The following is a 24,327-nucleotide window of genomic DNA, read 5'->3' as shown; positions in this document are numbered from 1 at the left end:
TGTCACAATTATAACAATATCAAATATATGATACATTCTTTGCTTCATTATTCTTCTAACCATTCTAAGGGTAATCTGTATCACCGTCCCTAAACCATATTATTTTCCCTTCCATCCAGCCCTTTCTGTGATGCAAAAGCTCTCAATGAAGCAAGTCTAGATTTTCCTCAGGTGAATCTCCCATCTCACCGGGGCTCCTTTTCAATTTTAATGTAGATATTTGTTTCTTTCAAAATTATATATTTTTAGAGACTTAGCGTTAGTTTAGTCTAAGGGCTATACAGTTCTTCTGAGCTTACTTGAAGAAAAATATATTCGACATAACTTATCTTTTCATTAAGTAAATGCCCGGTCATTTAAATGGTTTATGCTTTACATTCTGGTGCCTTGAGACCGTCCAGACTAAGTTTGTGTGCTTGTATTTGTGAAACTTAGACACTGTGTGTAAGTGGGCATGGTCATTAACTGCTTAATTTGTATTCAACGTTGGCTTTGTACCAGCAGATAAAGAAACTGTCATTTGAGATGTAAATCAAATTTGCTGGGACTGCCAATGTGTCCCCTCACTTGCCTGGCATCTATTGTGAAAATATCCCTAAAAGTGAAAAACTTTTTCCATTTGCGTATTTATCATCCAGGTGCTATCACCGAAGCCTTACAGAGAGCTAGCCAGGCTGTCACTTTGATGTGTAAAGCTATATTGTCATGCACACTTCAGTAGCTTTCGATATTTCACAGAGTTTATCGTCAAGGCAGCATTGTTTTGATCTTCGATGGTGTTTTTGGACACGTTTTGCGTCTGTGTACTTAGTACTTTCGTTAGTGTTCATCGTCTGCATTGTGAGATTTTCACGAGTCAAGCCAGAGTCCACAACATCGTCTCATTCCATTATGGGGAGGTTTCAAGCCGTCTCTTTTCCAATGTGGTTTTAGGTACGAGCGATATCTGGATCACGGTATACTGTTGTTTGATGAATCTTTGAGAGCATGCACGATAAAATCGTTGTGGGAGTTTATATATTCTGTAGGAGTTGAGTAGCACAACATATCAACGCAGGTCTCTCGAAGATGGTTTCTCAGTCTCATACCGATATAGCATTAATTTATCTTCGCTTGCTTCTTTCCAGTTAATCTTGTCATCACCATCATGCTTACTGTACCCAGCGATATTAAGATACACTTCTATAGGCAAGTGATAAATCAATCATATGGCCCAGTTACACAATGGGGGTATTGGTTATGTATAAACACATAGTCACTGAGAGTTCTCAAGAATTATACTTTGTTGAGAATAGTGTCAACTTCGTCTGACTGTTGATCATACATCGTCAATATATACACTATCCAGAACACTGAACGATGGCAGATGTGTACCAATGACATAAATCAGTTTTTGGTACGTATTAATTTTCAGACCTTATATCCAGAAACGTGACCTTGCACTGTTTTGATTTTCTGACGAATATCGCCATTCCTCCAACACCTCTGTGACCTGGGGTATAACACCCATGGAACATTTAGTAAGGGGCGGGCCTTTTGATATTTAAGAGGGGTAGAGTCGTGGTTTTTTCTTCATTTTTAGGGGCTAAGATTTTTTTCTTCTGTAAAGAGAGCTGAGGGGTTTTTTAAATTTCAAATTCACGGTATAGAAAGAATGTTAAAATTTTCTCACTGTTCACTAAAACATAACTGTTCAGGTGTAGGTGATTTTGAACAAAACAATGAACATAGCAGTGATGTAGACTGTGGATGATCGACATAAATGGCATAACTTTGGATGTAAACTGACGAAAAAAAGAAACGTTACTAAACTGAAAGTTGGACATGCTGGGTCCAAACCCCCAATAGTGTTACAAAATGGTTGAGAATCAATCCCCCAAACACAACCAAAACCGTGGAACTTGAGTTTGAAGTGAAACTTTTGCTGCACTTGCAGCATGCCAAACTACAAAGATGTGGATATAAAAGGAACGATGTTCTGGCCATTCACACCCAATCCGTTGGACAGTGACAAATAACATGCTAGGATTAACGGTACTGAAAGAACAAGTCATTGGTATCATACTTAGGACACACTCACTTACATCATCACAAATTAGGAACAGTACCCAGCAAAACAAGTCACCTACTTAGGGCATAAACTGAGGGCCAAAGGAAACGTTACCAACATTAACTGATTTGCCACTTTGAAACAAAGATGCCAACCTGTTCAAAAACAGTAAAGAACACATTTTTTACTGATTTGCCACTTTGAAACAAAGATGCCAACCTGTTCAAAAACAGTAAAGAACACATCTCACGAATACAGCCTTCATGTTCTCTGTCGTTCTTTGCACGTGCTTTGCGGATTTGGGGAGATATTGGTGTTTTTCAGCAATTTTTTAAAACATTCTTTCCCAAATAATCGTGCGATTTCCGGGTATAAATTACGCACGGATCTGTTCCCTATCATTGGTTGCGATGATTAACGCCAACGAACATGCCAAGACTGACCGCTGTCCAGAGGGAGAGAGCCATAGGTATGCTGCAGATGGGAGCGACACAGGGAGCGGTTGCCATTAACATGAACTGCTCCAAGATGACCATTACCAGACTGGTCGCACGTCTCCGACAGACTGGCAGAACCGCAGACAGACCACGGAGTGGCAGACCAAAGGTCACGACCCCACAGGATGACCGCTTTTTACGGGTACTTCATCTGAGGAACAGATTTCTTACTTAGACGTCATCAGCTGCCACCAGCTTAGGACAACCGGTCAGCAGACAAAGAGTGACCAGATGACTACGACATTATGGTCTCCGGGCTTATCGCCCTTTCAAGGACATGACCCTGACCCGTCAATATCGACGTGCCAGATTGACGTCGTGCAGACAAACTCAGGGATGGCAACAAAGGGAATGGCGGCGAGTGCTGTTTAGTGACGAGAGCAGGTTCCAATTCTTCAAACCTGATGGGCGGACGCGAGTTTATCGACGACGTGGTGAACGTACGGTTCCTTGTTGTGTCCAGGAGGTGGAACCTTACGCGGGCGGAAGTGTGGTGGTCTGGGGCGGCATTTGCGGGGACGAGAAGACGGAAGTTGAAGGCAGTCTGACAGCACAACGCTACATTGACAATATCTAACGGCCAGTGGTTCTTCCTTTCATCCAGCGTCAACAACAGACGGTGTTCCAACAAGATAACGCCACACCCAATCAAGCCCGTATTAATAGAGACTTCCTCAACGCCAACAACGTGACTGTAGTGGCGTGGCCAGCTCGATCACCAGATCTGTAACCCATAGAACATCTCTGGGACCAGCTGGGGCGTCGTCTTCGGAAACGTCCAACATCCTCCCTTCACGAGACAAGCGTTGATCGTTGCCCTCCGTGAGGAATGGATTCGGATACCTGCAGTCGATGTGAGGACGCTTGTCTACTCAGTTCGACGACGTATTCGAAGATGCATTGCCGCTCATATCCCGTATTGAACGGTCTGGGCCGTCGTCACCTTAAAGTTGTAACCAATGTTGTTGATCGAATACTGGACGAATGACCCCTTGTCAAGATATGGCCCTGTTGGAGGTCAAGGACTCTGTTGTTGAATTAGTAAATTCGCATTTTACTGTTCTGAATGATGATTCCTACAATACAAGTGTTATTGCTGCTTTAAATTGTGTTGGTCATATTTTATCCTAGAAATATCATTGGTAACGTTACTTTTGGTCGTCAGTTTATCTTCAGCAAACATGGCAAAGATGGCATCCATGTCAATCCTTCAAAAATAGATTCAGTCACACAGATCCACCACAAAATTGTCCATGAAATGTATCATTTCTAAGATTTGGCCTCGTATTATCACAATTTTGGAGCAAACCTTTCTGGCATTGCCTCCCCTCTATACAACCTTCTGAAAAAAAGACGTTTCTTTCGTATGGTCCAACAATTGCCAACAGGCATTCGAAAAGCTAAAGCAAGCCCTTACAACAGCCCCCATCCCTTGATATCCCTACCAAAACAAACCCTTCATCCTCACAACTGATGCATCTCAAACTGCAATTGGGTACATTTTAGGCCAACTTCATTCTCATGGCATAATGATGTTAATTCATGTCTTTTGACCATACAAGTATCTGTTCTGTTTTTAGGAATAAACAATGTTGATTGGTAACATTTCTTTTGTTCGTCCGTTTCCAAGTAAGGGTATATGATGCTTAATGGTCCTTTCCCTCACTTTCAACAACTGTTAAGGCCACTTGAAATGTTTGTTAATACATAATGGTTACAGGCATACTGTCTCTCATGGTCATGTCTCTCTGTCAAAGAAATATCCTGTATTGATGAGGATGGCCATATTGTGGTCGAGACTTTTTAGTGAGGCTGGGTTATTTTTTTCAAGCAGATGGAGGCTGAGTTTGTTTTATTTACACAAAATTATGAACTGTGTTTTTTATATCCCTGCCAATGTTTCATTTGGGAGATCTTGTGAATTATGACATCTCTCTCTCCTTGGTATATGTTATAACTTCGTTATTTTTCTCATCCCAGGCTGTTATTAGTTGTCTCATATCACTCTCATACCTCTCTTGAAAATCTTGTAGTTTACCATTTTCACACTTCATCCGTTCTTTCGGGTCATCAGGAAACATGATTTGTTTGCCCACAATGTCACACATAACATCATTATATGACCGATCATCACACATACTATCGTTGCCAATAAGGTGTTCTCCACATATGCTTTTAGAGCGTACATGATGTTTCACACCACTCCGGGCTTCATGTGGAACAATTTGTCCAGGATACATCTTTTGGTATTTTTGTACAATAGATAGATGTCAGTGGCATACTTCTTGGAAACGTATTGTCCACCAGGGTGCACACGCCTGGCAAGTATACCTTCTGGAAAATCACTAATTTCTTCCTTTGCAATATCGTGGATTGAGAATTGACATCATTTTTGTAAACATCAATAAGCTTGTTCAGCAAGAATTTAACAAAGCTCATTGAGTATGACATAATCCGTGGAGGGTGGGGGTAGGGGGTGGGGGTAGGGGGTGGGGGGTGGGGTGAGTACAATATGTAGGCGATAATTCACTCATAGTGACAACTCTGGGTAACACAGCAGGGTGAAGAACAAAATTAATTGGTGCGCCAGTAAAGGTCAGTGGTATTCAAGCTTAAACTTTCAGCGCTCATTCCTTGGGCTGTATTAATCAATTATCGAATAAAGTTCACATCAAGATGTAACTGTTGTCGAATGTCACAAATATTATGATGTCATTTTCACTCCACACTGTGTTCATCTCCACAAAGAATGCTAGTAAATTCGAGGCACATCGGATCTATTGTTCTGTTTAACTTAAATTGAGAAAATATCCAAAAAAGTAAAAAACTATTTCCATTTGCGTATTTATCATTCATGCGCTATCACCGAAGCCCTACAGAGAGCTAGCGAGGCTGTCACTTTGATGTGTAGAGCTATATTGTGATCCACCTCACTTTCGTAGTTGTAGTAGTATGTCTAATCAATTATGCAAAACAATGTGTAAAGCGCACCATTACGTCCGTCTGGTCTTCAGAATACGTGCGTTTGTTTGCAATCAAGGGAATAGTCCGTAAGCTCGTGGCTATTCTTTACAGACAGTGCCTCAGGACGGGCGACGTACTGTCCATTTACCGGGTCGGTGGGATAATCCCTAGATAAGAGGCGTGCGGGGAATAATGCCAAGTCTACTCCCTTTTCTAATTAATACTTAATCGGTCAAGCAACAATCATGAGTGACGGGGGACTTGTTATTTTTGGCGTCTAAAAGAATTTGGTCAGATAGCATGACCATCGGTACCACCGGAACACACAATGAATGAGCATTGTTTATATGGTACATTTTGCGTTTTCTCTAAAATCGACCGAATATATGATTATGAATTCCGCGGTAAATTCTCTGTTCTGTGATATCATGCAAATCATTACATTTCAGGCTAAACAAAATCACTGAAAATGACCTCTGAAAACTGAAAATTAGGTACATCGTAAATCTCGCCATTTTGACATATCACTCAATCACCATTCACGGTGTTATTTAGTGTATGTCTTGAATCTAAATATCGGATATGTATACTCGGATAATTGTATTTCAAAAATAGCATAATCCTGATCACGGCCGGTATTTGTTCTTCTTTTTTTTATATCAAATTATCAAAGATCATTCAGAAACATGGCCGATCACCCTAGAATCGTTTAGAATGTATTTTGAAAACACGCATACATGAACGTCAAGGTAAACGTTCCGCCATAATGGATATTAATCAAAATACGAATGTCGTCTTTCTCCGACGTCGTCCAAAACATGAAACAAGCCATGACGTCAAACATAGATTAATGCATTACATTAAATTTGGATAATAAGGCTAGTACTCAGGCCAGAAATAATGGTATACCATTTATTTAGTCAAAATATCGTCCTGTCGTAACTGCTTTCGGGCGTCCAGTGCGACCCTGCTACAGTTACTAAATGTATTGCCGTTCCTGGTCCTTGTGGTCAATTAAGCCAGGACATTGCCCTCGCCTTGTCCACCACGGCTCGGCTCCGTCAAGGAGTGATTGGCCTAATGACCCTTACTCCATGTTGTCTCTATCAGCATTCACACCCGCATAATAAAGAAACGCAACACAAGTTGATACTCACATAGTTTTACTTACTCTCAGCCCATCTATCAATACAGGACAGGATCAGACTGGCCAGGCTCGTCACTAGCTGGGGGAAACTTAAAACGATCGGGATTCGACTCGATCGACTGCAAACCGCGCTTTCCTCTCCTCATGTTGAGGGTATCATTTTATAGTGTTCGAGCCTGGCCTGTCCCTGTCACATGTCTCAATACCTCCATTTGATTCGTTACAAGTTTAGATCTGACCATGAACTCATGTGTGTCGCCATCGGAAAAATACCAAAGCCTACGTGCCAGATTGCTCATCTCTCTATTGATTTTGTGACTCGCTCCGAAGCTCCAAATGAATTATGCCTTGTAATTCCCCATTTGTTTCATTAACTCATGGACGATAGCCAGAGACCAATCCAATGATAAATGTGAAATGTCCAGAATACACTTGTGATAAATGTGAAATGTCTTTTCTCTATTGATTCCTTTCCAATTACAAGTTCTGTCACAAACTATATCTAATGCAACTCCTCATTGCAGCTATAATGGTTCTATTTATTATCATTAGTTTCTGAGATGCATTTTTAACCTTATAACAGTACTCTTACAAAATCATGTGAATGTGGGTGAGGTGAGACGAAATTGGGTTTAACGTCGCGTCCAAGATTATTGCACTTTTATAGCGACGTGCATGCACGTGTGTGTGTGGCTGCTTGTACTAGTCCGGACTGATGCCCAGAGATACCATGCCGCAGTTTAACATGAATACCCCATTCAGACACAGTATACAGACTCCTTGTTTTAGCTCCTTAATGCCGAGCGCCAGGCAGGGTAACAATACGTACCATCTTTTAACGTCTTTTGGTATGACGCGGCCGGGGATCGAACCCGGACCTTCCGCTTTCCGGGCGGACGCTCTACCTTTAGACCACGGAGGCGGTATGTGAGTGTGGGAATCTAAAGACTAATTTATTTGTTAGATCGACCCGTTTCGCTTTGGCTTCATTTTTTATGCTGGTTGGTTGGTTTGTTGTTTAACGCCTCACTCAACAATATTCCAGCTATATGACGGCGGTCTGTAAATAATCGAGTCTGGACCAGACAATCCAGTGATTAATATCATGAGCATCGATCAACGCAATATGGGATCGATGACATGCATCAACCAAGTCGACCACCCGACCACCCGACCACCCGACCACCCGATCACGTTAGTCGCCTCACACGACAAGCAAAGTCGCCTTTTACGGCAAGCATGGGTTGCTGAAGACCTATTCTACCCCTGATCTCCTTTTGTAGTACGATTTCATCATTTCGTATGATTTGTGTTTTTCCTAAACGTAAACAGTATCAATATTGATATTTGTGTTTGAATTGTTTGGTCCCCCGTGAACAAAACATCACGAACATTTGTTGTCCTTATACACAGCAAATTCCAATCTCATTAAAATCAGATCTTAGTTCTCGCTATCCCTAAACTTTGTTTAGCGGCAGCGAGAACATAGACCTGGTTTTAATGATATTGAGCAAATTCTCACCAAATGATATGAGTTACAATGAACAGGTGCTAACTATAGCTGGGTTATGTCCCTTTTCTTTGTGCGAGTGTAACCTCTCTGTCGTCTCCAGAATATTTACATCATGGAGGACGATTATTGTTATTTATGGTGAGCTATTTTTCGTATTGAAGATATAATTGGATGAACGTAGATAGAACTAGCAGAGCGTATTGGGTATTAATTGTATGGGTGGGATTTAGATTTACATTTCTGTTAATTGCAAAAGGTGGTATACATATATTCATTATATATATGAGAAATAATAAATGTTCGAGTGACTACTCATATACTAGTATACGCTTAACAATGTATAGATTTCTCCTTTCTCATGTTTGTACTTTCTGCAAATTAGTGTATCAAATAAAAATGAATATATTTGTTAACCTATGGGAGAGAGCAATCTGAATTGTGGACTATTGTGCCAAAACATTTTCACGTGAATAACATGTTTAGTAAAAACAGCCGAGAAGGTCAGTTTACACCTAAATAATTAAATTCAGAAAGCAAACATATAAGTATCATTCAGAACAATAAATGCATCGTCTAAAAGGTTAGGCGATTTCTTGTTCAAATAAACCAAAGAATAGTTAAAAAAAACAAATTCAGTAGTCTCCTTTAAGGTGAGGGTCATGCGTGGGAAAGTGTTTTGCTCCATTGCTCAGAGACTAATTTGTAAGGAAATATGTAAATAGAGTATAGCCGACCCACCATCACGCAGTGTTTACCTTTTTTCGGTCAACGTGAATGTGAAGTGCGAAGCGATGCTGGGGGCGATATTGGACGATGTATGAAGCTGTGATTATATGTTCACCTGGGATTATCAGTGGTACATTTGGGTAAGATGTGATTGAAAAGAAATGATATTAAAGGCAGGTGAAATGTCAGGATGTCAGACTGTCAGTGACAGATCCTGATAACCAATGAATGCTTTCCATCATTATTTGGACGATATCTGACGTAAGGACGACTTATAAGATGGTATGAGGATTGGTTGGTTTAGCACAACCGATGGCTTGAATTGTTTGTTGTGCATTATGTTAACCACTGATTTGCATATGTAAGCAAGGATTATATCCTACCAAAATATTATAACGGGGAAAGTTTTACTCGAGTATAGTACAGTAAACTACGGTTATAACGAACTCAAAGGGACCACTAATTGTAATTCGTTGTAACCGTAGTTCGCTATCAGCACAATTCTGAACATATACAGCAAATAGACATGACAAAAAAAATAGTTAGTTATATCCGTCAATTCATTATAAGCGTATTCGTTGTAATCATACTTTACTGTATCTATAGGATTAAACACACTGGTATGGGTTCAAATTCACTAGGGAGAATCACCCTGACACTAGAGAATTTCATCCCCAGGATAAAAAATTTGGTAGGATAATAATATTCACTCTTACACATAGACTATACTTTAGTGTCTGATATTGTGTGAGTGGTTTAATTAGTGGCATGTGGGGACCTGATTCAGACTAGATCTAGCTGCCCAGCAACCTATGGTGGTTCACTGCATGACATCACACCTCAGAATTATGGGGCTAATAATATCAACCCCTAGTTGTTTGACTGACATGAACTGTATGTATTATCTTATGACTGACAGATAATGTATGTCAGTCACTTATGAGATAAACATACTGTGTTTTCAATGTAGAGCGAGGCTACCTGTAGATGTAACCGCGCTAAATTGAATTTGGAACTGAACACGCAGCGCCCCTCATGGTTACTTCCCCCTGCAGTGTTTCATTGTAAGATAAACAATTTTAACTCCCACTCGTCGTTTATTTCTTATTCAGGGACTGATAGACACTGTATATATGTTGACAGGTAGTCCAATTGGTGTAATAGTAGAGAGCCATGGCCTACGTAGAAATCAACCATAATGCCATCAACCAGCCAGTCAACTTCAGCCCAGCTCTCCGACGCCATCTCAGCCTGGACTCTGTGGCCAGCATCCAGGGTTCCTTCTCCTCGGAGGAAGAGTACCATTTTACAGACTCCTCCCACCCGCCCCAGATGCTCACTGGTCTCAACTCCCTGCGCCAGACGGGGCTCTTCTGTGACGTCATCATTTGTGTTGGAGGTCGGGAGTTCCCCTGTCATCGTGTCGTGCTAGCTTCCTCCAGCGCCTACTTCCGTGCTATGTTTGCCTGTAACCTGGTAGAGAGCAACCAGAGGAAAGTGACTCTGAACAATGTTGAACCAGGCATTGTGGAGACACTTCTGGAATTCGCCTACACATCTGAGATACTCATCACGCATCAGAATGTCCAGTCACTGCTGTCAGCTGCCAACCTGTTTGAGATCTTGACGGTTCGGGATGCTTGCTGTCAATATCTGGAGCGCAACATGGATGATAGTAATTGCATAGGCATCCACTGTTTTGCTGAGGCCCATGATTGTATTGAGCTGCAGGAGAAGTCGAAGGAGCTGATCCTGCGCTGCTTCCCTACAGTGAGTCTCCTGGATGAGTATCTTCAGCTGGAGCCTGACAAGCTGCAGGAGCTGCTGCAGGTGGGTGTTAAGATGTAGGGATATTAATGTTTTTTTCAAAACAATCTCATTAACATCTGATCTTTTGTTCTGATGTGATATCTTTCTGCATGAAATTCTGACAAGCCTTCTATTGGCTTCTAAATTCTTGGTATGAGTGAGTGAAGTATTAAGAGCTAAATGCCAATCAAAGACTATAAATAAAGTCTGGTATTATTTGCTTTACTTATTATGCTTATATATTCAACATTAAGTGAAAGGTGTGTTTGAAAATATGGTTTAAACTTCAATATACATGATATACATTCTGAAAGTTAAGTGTAATTTTTCAGAACACCTTCGGACATACTTCACTAAACTGCTAATATCTGTAATAGTATATTAATCACAGAAAAACATATTCTTCCAAATTTTTAAATTAATGTTCTGGTTCTGCCATGATTACATATGATCATGGTCAGCATGATTACCCAGACAAGCAAAGCATAGTATTGTGAACTAGTTGTTGAAAACTTTCTATAACATGTTCATGCCATTGAAGGACGACGACCTCAATATAGAACATGAAGAGATGGCCTTTGAAGCAGTCACTCACTGGCTGGAGCATAACTTAGAGTCACGGAAACAACACCTGGCCAAGCTCCTGTCGGCGGTCCGGCTTCCTCTTGTCAGCCCGTACTACCTGCATGATGTGGTGGAGCGGAATACCATCGTTAACAACACACCGGCATGTAGGCTGCTGGTGGACGAAGCCAAGGCCTACCACATGATGCCAGATAGACGCACAGAGCTTCATACAGTCCGATGTCGGCCCAGGAGGTGTGCAGGTGAGATGATCGTTGTGGGGGTCATATGCTGGTCAGACAAGGATTTATCTGGACCTGCTCAGAGGCTGATGTTCAGCCCCAAGTCTGGAGCGAATGTCAGTAAAAATTCCAAATTAGAAATTATACCTTTTCCAATTCATGCCGGCATGGCAATAACTAATGTTATGGCTTTGTAAAGGTGCCTTGTATTTCACTGATAGCAGGACCAATAGAAAGTAAGAGGCTTTTATGCTTAGTTAACAGTATTGCACTGAATGCAGTGTTTAAGTTTAATGTTAAAATACCCCTGAATTTATGTAAATAACTTTAATAAAATTCCCAATTTTGAACAAAATATGATTTTTTCCCAATTTTCCCTGCCAAGGGCACTTAGTTTGGAATCCTGGATAAATCCCTGGCACTTAATTGGTTGGATTGTCAGACTCGGTGACTTGGTTGGTAGCATGTCATCATATCTCAGTGGTGTGGATCATTGCTCATAATATCAAACACTGGATTATCAGGTCCAGTTTTGATTCTTTACAGGCTGCCATCATATAATGGGACTTTTGCTAAGTGCAGTGTTGAACAACTAACAACATGTAATATGCCACTATTGATCTTTGGTTGTTTTCCATACAGCTCATACAATTTTAAGAATCTTGAACACACCTCATCCTGTTGAAACATGTACGTCATTAAATGGTTCCTGTCAACTCAGATGTTGGCTTTTATTTTTCAGTTGTAGTTGAAGTTCTCATCTCAGTGGGCGGAGAGGATGATCGAGTCATCTTGAAGAATGTTGACACATATGACCCAACCAGCAACACATGGAGGACAGTGGGTTGTCTCCCCTTTGCTGTCAGCAAACATGGCCTGGTTGTGGCGGGTGAGTGAGAGTTCCAGATACTGTACCGGTACACAGTTGGTCAGATAGAAAACAATAACATGAAATATAGAACTAATATTTCAGGTTATCTTAAGCATGTTTTGCCTGAGCATTCAGAATACCAGTGTTTAGCCTCATAATGCTGACATGGATTAATTATGCTTTGATCAAGCGTGGATGCAGCATTTTTAAAAGGGAGGGGTCCAAAATATCAAAATCCTCGAACAGTCAACAGAGCTCCAGATAAGCTTTTGGTGTTGTGGGTATTTTACCCATGCATTTTAAAATCATTGGGTATCAGTAATTCTATCTGCGTATTCAAATTTCTGTTACCCACCAGTTTTTACAGATGTGGGTATTTAAGTTAAATATTTAAAAACACTATTCATCTAGTCCCTGCAAACTGGTGTCGTGTGGGTTCGAGAGCTTTATAGGACTAAAAAATACCACAATACTTCCACAAGAAAGCGTGATGGGAAATGATCATGATGTAACTGTCATCGTGGAGTTTTGCAAGGTTGACGGAATGCCCGTTTATAATTTCAAAATAAGTTGCTGATTTGCTAATCAAATACAGAGGTTACTTCACAATATTTTGATGATACGCACAAGTTTTATTTTTGTAGCGTATCTGTAATGTTCGTTGCGTATTTGATAGGCTTGGATTATATTTTACTGCATATTTCTGCATTTCTGATGCATATTTCACGCAGATACCCAGCTTATCTGGAGCTCTGGTCAATTTTACTGCCTACAACATACTACATTTAGTTTTCAAAAGAGGGGTCCGGATCCCCTGGCGCTCTATTTCTCCCCCGTCCCCCCCTTGATCTGTTGATCCGTTGATATTGATGTTACACTGTCCTCAACAAAATATTAAGTTAAAGAGGCCTGTGCAATGTTTGCTGTTTCAGGAGGAGATTGTCTGTATTTGGTGGGTGGCGAGACTCCCGACGGTGTGGTAACTTCTGATGTGTGGTGCTGTGATTCAACTCTTAACACCTGGAATCAGCGGCAGAGTATGAACAACGCTCGATCTGAACTAGGTGCGTCATCTCTTACAATGCCTTGTCTGAACTGGGAAGTTCCCATAATATCGGGGTTCAACTGAATGAATTCTCTAATGCAATTTCTGGTTTAAACAGCATGAATTCCCATGAGCAATGTATGGTTTAGATTAGGTGAGTTTCAATGTGCAGTATCTGGTCTGAACTGGGTGAGTTAGCATATACAACTGCTCTAAACAGGATGAGTTGCCATGTAAAAAGGTTGTCTTGTCATGTATGACTGGTCTGAACTGGGTGAGTTAGCATATACAACTGATCTGAACTGGGTGAGTTGCCATGTAAAAGTGTTGTCTTGTCATGTACGACTGGTCTGAACTGGGTGAGTTAGCATATACAACTGATCTGAACTGGGTGAGTTCAACTGAGTTGCCATGTAAAAATGTTGTCTTGTCATGTATGACTGGTCTGAACTGGGTGAGTTAGCATATACAACTGATCTGAACTGGGTGAGTTAGCATATACAACTGATCTGAACTGGGTGAGTTACCATGTGCAATCAGGGATCAAGATAATGATTTGAGCCACTGAGCAAATTATTACAAATCATCAGTCTCAATGGGTATAGATAGTTTTCATTGGACATTCAATATGTTTTTCCTTCCTTGGGCATGGTCTTTTGGGTATTTTTGCTGCAATGAATGGACATTTAAAAAAGACTATTCTGCTTAACATGCAGTGTATTTCATACAAATTCTCTTTATGGTTCAGGTTTGACAAACTGCGATGGCTTCATCTATGCTGTTGGAGGCTGGGACGGTCACAGTCGACTCTACTCCGTGGAACGCTACTGCACAACCACCAATACTTGGACCTACATCACACCCATGAAAATGGCTCTCACAAGCCCAGCAGTTATCTCCCTTGCAGGATTTGTGTATGTCACAGGTTCGTGTGTTAACAACATTGATGCCACCATCACCTTGTTTATGGTACAGTTGATTTTAGGAAATCTAGAAACTTTTGGGGCTTTGTATTTTATCACAATTTTGGATGATTTTGTTTGTGCTGATGAACCATATTAATAAAGATTTTTTTCACAACATCACACTATGATCAAGGAGAAAATAATGTTTTATATGGTGTTCTCAACCATACATGAACCTTATCACATGACCACAAAACTGACAGAGATCATATGATATTCATACAAATTTCCTGTCTTCTTGAAATGATTCCAGTTGATTTTGAGATCAGTGAGAGATTGTATTGAAAACTGAAAAGTATGAATAAATAAAAACGTATGCTTATTAAGATGATTGGATATTTGAAAGCATCTGATGGATGAAGGAGTAAGCATATGCTTGACATCTATTAATTCTCTCTCTTATGTGTATGTCTTCTAAATGTCATTCAAAGACTTGAAACTAGAATGTGTATTTACTAGTAAAAAATATTTCTCCCCCCACCCTCCTGTTTTTAATGGGGAGGCCTTGTGGTTAACACGTTCGCTTGTCAAGCCGATGACCAGGGTACGATTCCCGACATGGGTACAATGTGGAAGCCCATTTCTGGTGTCCCCCGCCGTGATATTGCTGGAATATTGCTAAAAGCGGCGTAAGACCATACCCACTCACTCACTCCTGTTTTTGACACATTTGTTCAAGTTGTTGCTATAAATGTGTTTGCAAATCCGAAAGAACAATAACAGCAAAACAATACTAGTACAGATTGTAAGTGTATCACTTCTAAATGCTATTCAAAGTAGTGATGAAAGCAGCTGTTGCAAGTGATCTTCACCTTCGTCGTGTAGGTGGGGCAATCCTGGAGGATGGAGATGGCATTGACAAGGTGTCTCGGTACAACCCCCGCACGGACACCTGGGTAGAGAGGGCCCCAATGTTGATAGCACGGTCAGGGTCTCAGGCATGTGCACTGAATGGCTGCATCTATGTTGTTGGTGAGTTCCTGGGAGCTCCTGTATATTATGTATCTTTTAGTAAGTTTAAGGACCGCCCCTGTGGTCTAGTGGTAGAATGTTCGCCCGGAGAGCGGAAGGTCCATGGTTCGATCCCAGGCTGCGTCACAACAAAAGACATTAAAAGATGGTACTTGATGTTACCCTGTCTGCCGCTCTGCATTAAGGGCTAAAACAAGGCGCGGTCGGTTCGGAGTCAGTATACTGTGCCTGAGTTGGGTATTGATGTTAAACTGCGGCATGGTATCTCAGTGGGCTAGCACTATAAATCAGCATCAGTCCGGACTAGTACAAACAACCACACACTCACACATGTATGCATGTCGCTATATAAGTGCAATAATCTTGGATGCGACGTTAAACTCCATTTCACCTCACCTTATTAAGTTTAAGCATTTTTAGGCGTGTTAAGTGAAAACATTTAAGATTTAACCTTGTCTGTAATAAAAGTTGTATCTATTACATACATTCAGTTGCACTGTTTATTGTTAACAGCTCTTCAGGACCAAATAGACCTGGGAAGAAATATAAAAATATAACTCCATAATTCCGGGCCTAGTCCAGCAAGGGTCGAAACTGGACTTTTATAATCAGTTAACTCCCTTGCCATGGGAAGATGATGCTTTGGTAGCAAAAGTAACACTTAAATGTTATTTGTTATCTGTATTCCTTTTCTGGCCTTTACTGAAAATGTTGTGAAAATATATAAACTTACGTCCTAGATGTTTTGATACTTTATTACCATAGCAGTGAAGGTACCATTGTTAAACTGTAACATGTTTAAAGAATATTAGATTGATGTCATACTTTGATCTAAAATCAAGCTGATGATCATGAAATATGTTGCTTCACATCATCAAGAATTGTTAAAAGTTTTTTCATTCAACAGGGACTGTCACAGGCTGAGCTCTGTTTGTGTTACTTGGCATCTGTGATTTTCAGTAGTCAAAGAAAGACAAAGGAATTGATGCCATTGCTGAGGGATGGTCATGTATTATAGAAGTAATCAGGGGAGGATCACTAAAAATATGACACTAGGGGAGGGTCCTTGTTTTCAGTAAATTAGTGCATCAAAAACCTCTGACCCCCACCCCCTGTAATAAATGACTGGTCCCTAACTGTGTGTCCTCAGGTGGCTGGCATGCATCCACTGAAAACACCAACAAGATGGAGTGCTATGACCCTATGACCGACACCTGGTGTCAGAAGGCGTCCATGAACGAGCGGCGATACAGACCTGGGGTGGCCGTGGTCGGGGGCAAGATCTATGTGTGTGGTGGCGAGGAGGGGTGGGACCGGTAAGTGTGTTACAGGAGGAATCAGCTTGGACAGAAGAGGGGTAGGGTGGGGCAAGATCTATGTGTGTGGTGGCGAGGAGGGGTGGTGGGACCGGTAAGTGTGTTACAGGAGGGATCAGCTTGGACAGAAGAGGGGTAGAGTGGGGCAAGATCTATTTGTGTGGTGGCGAGGAGGGGTGGGCCCGGTAAGTGTGTTACAGGAGGGATCAGCTTGGACAGAAGAGGGGGTGGCCATGGTCAGGTGCAAGATCTATGTGTGTGGTGGCGAGGAGGGGTGGGACCGGTAAGTGTGTTACAGGAGGGATCAGCTTGGACAGAAGAGGGGTGGGTGGAGCAAAATCTATGTGTGTGGTGGCGAGGAGGGGTGGGACCGGTAAGTGTGTTACAGGAGGGATCAGCTTGGACAGAAGAGGGGTGGATGGAGCAAGATCTATGTGTGTGGTGGCCAGGAGGGGTGGTGGGACCGGTAAGTGTGTTACAGGAGGGATCAGCTTGGACAGAAGAGGGGTGGGTGGAGCAAGATCTATGTGTGTGGTGGCGAGGAGGGGTGGTGGGACCGGTAAGTGTGTTACAGGAGGGATCAGCTGTGACAGAAGAGGGGGTGACCATGGTCATGTGCAAGATCTATGTGTGTGGTGGCGAGGAGGGGTGGGACCGGTAAGTGTGTTATAGGAGGGATCAGCTTGGACAGAAGATGGGTAGAGTGGGGCAAGATCTATGTGCGTGGTGGCGAGGAGGGTCGGGACAGGTAAGTGTGTTACAGGAGTGATCAGCTGTGACAGTAGAGGGGTAGGGTGGGGCAGGATCTATGTGTGTGGTGGCGAGGAGGGGTGGTGGGACCGGTAAGTGTGTTACAGGAGGGATCAGCTGTGACAGTAGAGGGGTAGGGTGGGGCAGGATCTATGTGTGTGGTGGCGAGGAGGGGTGGTGGGACCGGTAAGTGTGTTACAGGAGGGATCAGCTGTGACAGTAGAGGGGTAGGGTGGGGCAGGATCTGTGTGTGTGGTGGCGAGGAGGGGTGGACCGGTAAGTGTGTTACAGGAGGGATCAGCTGTGACAGAAGAGGGGGTGGCCGTGGTCAGGTGCAAGATCTATGTGTGTGGTGGCGAGGAGGTGTGGGACCGGTAAGTGTGTTACAGGAGGGATCAGCTGTGACAGAAGGGGGGGTGGGTGTAGTTGGGGGCAAGATCTGTGTGGTGGCGGGGAGGGGTTGAACAGGGTGGGGCTCAACTTGACATATTGTTCGGAGAGGGAGGGAAGTATAACAGGAGGAAGCAATAGGAGAGTGTACGTGTCCGGAACAAATTCCTTGGAAAAGATACTTAACTTATAATTAATATATTTAGTTCCAAGCATATGCAGGCGGTTGGGTAGCCTAGTGATTTGCTTCTCACATCGAAGGCCTGGGTTCTATTCCCCACATGGGTACAATGTATGAATGTATTTCTGGTGTCTACCATTCATTGAATATTGCTTTAAAGCAGCGTAAAACCATACCTACTCCAAGCATATGCAAAGTAATCATGTCCAAGGGTTTTAGCTTGTTTGCTGTTTTCAGTCTCATTATTCATACATGTATTAGGTAAGATATTTGCTGCAGAATTCTACCTTGCCCATGGAATATGCAGAAGGTGATGTTTTCGGGGATCAGTTCACTACAACTAATTCTTAAGTGATAATTACAGTAAATATTTAGTTATTACTCTCAATGGTAACAGGTATGCAGTACACTTTGATTAGTCAATCCTGGTACAACTAAGGGGCACAACTACACCTTCAATTTGCAGCATCTTAGACCACATGGCGGTCCGTGTCCTAGGAACTTTTTAACATGTTATATGGCACAAAAAGCCAGGAGTTTTACTTGAGTAGGTTCACAATACTTAATGATTAAAGTAAGTGAATGTTGTTCTCTGCATGTAGATATCATGACACGGTGGAGTGCTACAGTGAGGACACAGACAGCTGGGAGATCGTCGGGGAGATGCACATCAGCCGCAGCTGGCTAAGCTGTGTTTCCATGGTGATGAGGAAAGACATGGTGGAAGAGAGATCGTTGTTTGAGGAGACACTGCCAAGTCACCTGACAAACATTTGACAAGATGTTACTGTTCAGGTCACACATTATCCGGCAGCAACTGTCAGTTGTTTCCAGCTACCATTGGCAGTGCAATCAGGGGAGGTAACTGTACACTTCCATGAGCAGAGGCAGTGTACTTCTTCAGCAAACTGTTGTGGTTCCCACTGGAGGAACGGGTGGGGGTGGGGGTGGGGGGCAAGGCAGGCACCACTCCTTTTTTCCAGACACCTTTACATGTCAACCTGTCATGAGTCACCCCATGGAGATTACAGGTTATAAATGGTCCCCCTATGCTGGTCCGTAAGAGGTGACTTAATGGATTGGGTGAGCTTGGTGACTTGGTTGACTGCGTGTCATCATACCTTGATAGCGTAGATTGGTGCTCATGATATCAATCACTAGATTACCTGGTCCAGGCTTGATTATCTGCAGGCCACCATCATTTATTTGGAATATTGCTCAGTGTGGTGTTAAACAAATGTTCTGATCATGAAGTATTTCTTGTATTGTGGATTTATTGTTTGGAATGATATTGATCCTGCTGAAGACAAATATTGCCTCAATGTTGACTGCTGCTACGTGTTTGTTATTTGTAACAGGGAGGCTGGTCTTGAGCTCTTTCATCCCTGTCTGCATGCTGAATATTGAGTGGGACATTACACAACAAACAAACACAATGACTCATTAGCCTCTCAATCAAGTTTTGTTCACTGCATGACTGGGAAAGTGTGAACCCTGTAGGTTATCATATCTGGACCAGGCAAACCCATGACTCAATACTTGAGTCATGTAGGGATATACCCGATGTGAAATCCTCCATCCTTTATGCATAAAAATTGAAGCAGGACAGAAAAATACAGTGCTTCCACAGGGATTCAGATATTTGTATGCATGGTTAGGAATGAATTGTACTAGTTCATAATTTGGTACCGCATAAAATTTATTTATGTAAGTATTTACTAAAAAAGACACAATTCACAGATTCGTTTCAGTTGGGGATCTCCCCATCTATTTTTAACTATATCCTTTGAGCATGTGCAGCCTTAAGCCACTTGTGGTAGAGAATGTATTCAGTTCTTCACATTTCCCTGGGACCCCATGTTTTAACCTGGGACCCCTACAATTAAAGGCTTTCAGTCGCCAGGACCCCAAAATGGAACCCCTTGGTCTTGATGTAGGTACTGGTTTGATGCTGGTAGTGGTTTGCCTGGTCCACACTTCATTGTTTACATGCTGCTGCCAGATCACTGGAATAATGCTGACTGGGGCGTTGGAGTTGTTTCAGTGGAAGACAGCTTACAATGTCATATTACCACAGGTGTTCGTACCTCTAGTTTTACCCAAGCACAGTCCTGTCCCTCAAAGCAATCTTAGCGCTAAGATTATTGGAAATGCCATACTTATGACATTGATTTAATACAATGTTATGGCAACATGGCCCAGTTATTCTGTTGACACCTATACTGGTACTGGGACATGAAGGGTCGAGTCACTCAACTACAGCAGGTACCGGACATCCAACGATCACAAATATTCAATAACCCGCCCCTGCAATGTGTCCCAGATGTGTATATTGCACTGGAGCCATTGTATGAGATCCAGATGTCTGACTCGGTTGACACTGAAACATGGCTGACATCTGTTAAATAAGCCTGAACAAATATTTGATCTTGGGCAACAATACACACAAAATAAATGTCATTAAAGTATTTTGTTACTGATTTGGACAGGGAATGGATGTCCTGATAACTTGGTGGTTCTCTCTGTTAGAATTATTAAGACCGTTGTTGCCTGAGAACCAATAATTTCATTTTGATTAGGACGAAACAAATACAATGTTTGTGTATCTAAATGACGGCTCCCTTTTTTTAAAAGTGTTTAATATTTTGTGGTGAAGTTATCATCGTTTCACACAGATAAATATCAAGGATATCCTACAAATATTTATTTATGATCAAACAATCCAACAAACAAATGCATTTTTCATGCATTTCTCAATATGAGTGTGACACATTGCTCCCAGCCTCTGAGTTCTTAGGAACCCATGAAGATACGGGGTAGAATAGGTCATCGTATCCCAATTGCATAGATCGATTCACATGATGTCAATCACTGGATTGTCTGGTCCAGACTCGATTATTTTCAGACTGTCGTCATACAGCTGGAATATTGCTGAATGCAGCGTTAAACAACAAAGTTCTTAGAATATGAGTATTAATATGTTGCGTGTGGGCGATTTCCTTCTTAGCTCATCAAGCCCTGGTCATGGTTTACTGAATTGTCATGGTTTACTGAATTGTCAATGAACTTTCCACATGCTACTGAAGAGCCACCTGATGAATTGAGCTGAACAGCATCCAGATGTTTCTGAATGTAAGTTTGTAACTGAACTTGAGCTCGTTCAAAGCAGCAAATTTGAGCTATCAAGTTTTACCCCACAATGGCTGCAAAGTACGTGGATGTGTAAGTACTTGGCTCTATGTTGTGATATCTGCTGATCGCAAGGAACATGAATGACCCTGCTGACTACTGGCCGGTATGTTTGGAATTGTTCCTAGTAACCAAAGCTTCTCAGTGAATTAACTGTATTGGGTGGTCAGACTTGATGGTGTGGTTGACTGCATGTCATTGTACCAGACATCTTTCTGTCTGGCCGAGAGTTGATTATTTACAGACTGTTTGATATAACTGGAATATAACTCTTTTATTGCATCGTAAAACAATAAAAAAAATAACATTTGCAATGTAAATAAAAAAAGATAAGATACAAGAGGAAGCATTTGTTGACATGACATCCTGTGTGTATCTTTAGAATGACATGACGGTCAGTAATTTTTCACTTGATGAACTTCAAAATTGTAAGAACTGTAGCTATTCTAGGGTAAAAAGAGCCCTATGCTTGTTGAAGGTCTTCACTATTGAGGATTGGATGCTTACAATTGTGTTGATGTCATCATGCCACACTGTACAGGAGTGTTACATAGTCAACCACTAGTTTGCCATGTCTCCGATTATTAACAGGTCGCAATGAACCATTGAATTTTGCTGTACAAAAAGAATCATTCACTTTTTCAGCTGTTTCTAATTGTTCCTATTTTTTTGTCCATTGTGTATTTCCTGTGTTCAATCATTGTCATGAGTGGTAAGAGATGTATTTATCTAAGGAGAATGTACATGTATTTATTTCAGAGGATGTGTATATATCTTGCCCGGTGCAATGATACAGAGTACCTGTACATTATTTATTTATAGTACCTGTGTTCTCTACCATACAAGTATTGTCATTATTCCATGGTTGTCATTAAAGCCATACGAAGATGAGATTATATGTAAGAAGTTACAGGTTAATTTATTGACCATCTATGGTTAGCATTATATGATGTGATGAAATAAACCATCATGTGTGACTATGTTGATGTTCTCTGTTGGTCATCTGAGGAGAAGCTGAATATACACCTGAAGGAAGCTATACCAACATTACCCAGGGGCTGGATGCATGGTGTAATGGAGATCCCTGTTTCCACACAATGCCAGGTGTTATGACCTTCACAATGAGGTTTCACAATTTACTGGTACAGAGTGGCAGATGCTAACAGTACGAGGGCTGGCTGAAAAGTTCCAAGCCTAAGTTGGATATCTCAATCGGATTGAAACAAACTTTTGCCACCAACAAGTACAATCATTTAATGAATCATACGAGTGTTATTATTGTCTTTGTACCAGACCATCTTGTGAACCTACCCATTGAAATCACCAGAAATTGACAAAGCTGGCTATAGGGCAGTCATCAAGTACCTGCAACTGAAAGGGCTAACTCCAACACAGATACATGCTGACATGGTCTCCACTTTAGGGGATGATGCCCCTTCCTTTTCCACTGTAAAGAAGTGGGCTGCGGAATTCAAGCGTGGCAGAGAGAGCCTTGGCGATGACCCGCGTCCAGGAAGGCCTTCAACAGCAATCATTCCAGAAAACATTACCCGGGTGCATGACATGGTGATGGCTTATCGACGATTAATCACTCGACATATTGCCAGTGTTGTGGGCATCTCTCATGAGAGGGTTGAGCACATTATCAGGAATGACAAAAGTTTCCGCAAGATGGGTGCCAAAGCTCTTGACAGCGGATCAGAAACGTGTCAGATTCCTGACGTCCCGTGACAATTTATGCCGTTTTGAAGCAGATCTCGATGATTTTTTGGCCCGATTTGTAACCATGGATGAGACCTGGATTCATCACTTTCAACCAGAAACCAAAATTCAGTCTAAACAATGGAAGTCTTTTGGGATTCCAAGGGTATTCTGCTGATTGTCTATCTTGAAAAAGGCCAGACTATTAATGGAAGATATTATGCTGACCTACTGAGACAGTTGCATGAAGCTATCAAAGCTGAGCGACGGGGAATGTTCACTAAAGGAGTCCTGTTCCACCAAGACAATGCTCCTGTTCACAAATCGGGGGTTGCCATGTCATCGATCCATGATTGTGGCTTCAAACTCATTGACCATCCCCCTTATTCACCCGATTTGACCCCGTCAGACTTCTGCCTGTTTCCCAAAATGAAAAAGGAGCTAGCCGGTCACCATTGTCCTAGTAATGATGATGTCATTTCCACTGTGAATGACTTTTTTTAGGGTGGCTGAAGAAAATTTCTTCTTGACCAGCATCGCTGGCAAAAGTGTGTAAAACTGGAAGGGGACTATGTGGAGAAACCATCGACTTGGTACGGGTCTTTCACAGTTAGGCTTAGAACTTTTCAGCCAGCCCTCGTAGGTCAGGACATGCTTACCCTTTTTGGGGATACCTGATTTTCAGTGATCCGTTCAAAATTGTCGACACTAGTTTGATGTTTATGCCTGAAGGATCCTGTTTCGGCAGATATTCAAAACTGATTATTCTCTGCTGTTGACATTTTTAATTAATATATTCTTAAACATATCTTGCAAAGAAGACTTTGGTGTAGAAAATCCCTGTGAGGCTGAGAGTAGTGCAAAAAATAATGTAAGCCTCTTTTTCTTTTCTTTTATCTGCACTTGGAATGCACATTCAATGACTACTTTTAGTACTGAAGTGACTATGATAGTGCTTGATGATATCCCCATAGGCAAAAGTAACTGTTACTTTATAGGTCTTATGAATTGATTTGAATAAAAGTGAACAGAAAATTAATATTAAAAAAATGATAGACTGCTCAGCAAAAGAAAAGCAAGTTCCAAAAACAATTAAAGTATATTCTTTCCATTTTGTGTGAACTGTTTGGAAAATACTGAAATGACCGATTAACTAAAGTCATGCAACATGCAACGTCCTTTCCACACATTCACACAACTGCAGTCAACCAAGGCCATGAATTGTGCAGGTGCAGTCATCCTAGGTAAAACACGTACATCAAAGTAGGATATTAAACACGGGTTCAGTATTCACACCAGCTGACCACCCGATCCCGTTAGTCGCCTCTTACGACAAGCATTGTCGCCTTCGAAAATGTAGGGCAAGCATGGGTTGCTGAGGACCTATTCTACCCCGGATCTTCACGGGTCGATGGTAGGGCTTTTATAACGTATA

At 41.7% G+C, this 24,327-nt stretch overlaps 1 protein-coding gene across 1 annotated transcript; it reads left to right on the top strand.

Annotated features, from left to right (window-relative positions):
* The first annotated feature begins 8,883 nt into the window (after positions 1 to 8,883).
* Positions 8,884 to 18,924, top strand: LOC124119151 (kelch-like protein diablo). The gene is made up of 9 exons (XM_046481565.2): positions 8,884 to 9,037; positions 10,041 to 10,727; positions 11,248 to 11,533; positions 12,255 to 12,401; positions 13,316 to 13,447; positions 14,177 to 14,353; positions 15,219 to 15,365; positions 16,516 to 16,681; positions 18,605 to 18,924. The coding sequence occupies exons 2-9, from the start codon at positions 10,071 to 10,073 to the stop codon at positions 18,777 to 18,779; spliced, it is 1,887 nt and encodes a 628-aa protein (XP_046337521.1). The 5' UTR covers positions 8,884 to 9,037; positions 10,041 to 10,070; the 3' UTR covers positions 18,780 to 18,924.
* The last annotated feature ends 5,403 nt before the right edge of the window (positions 18,925 to 24,327 follow it).

The sequence above is a fragment of the Haliotis rufescens genome, unplaced genomic scaffold (assembly GCF_023055435.1).
Source record: "Haliotis rufescens isolate VD_foot unplaced genomic scaffold, xgHalRufe1.0.p SCAF_6, whole genome shotgun sequence".
Classification (NCBI taxonomy): Eukaryota; Metazoa; Mollusca; class Gastropoda; order Lepetellida; family Haliotidae; genus Haliotis; species Haliotis rufescens.
This window is presented reverse-complemented; position numbering and strand designations above follow the sequence as displayed.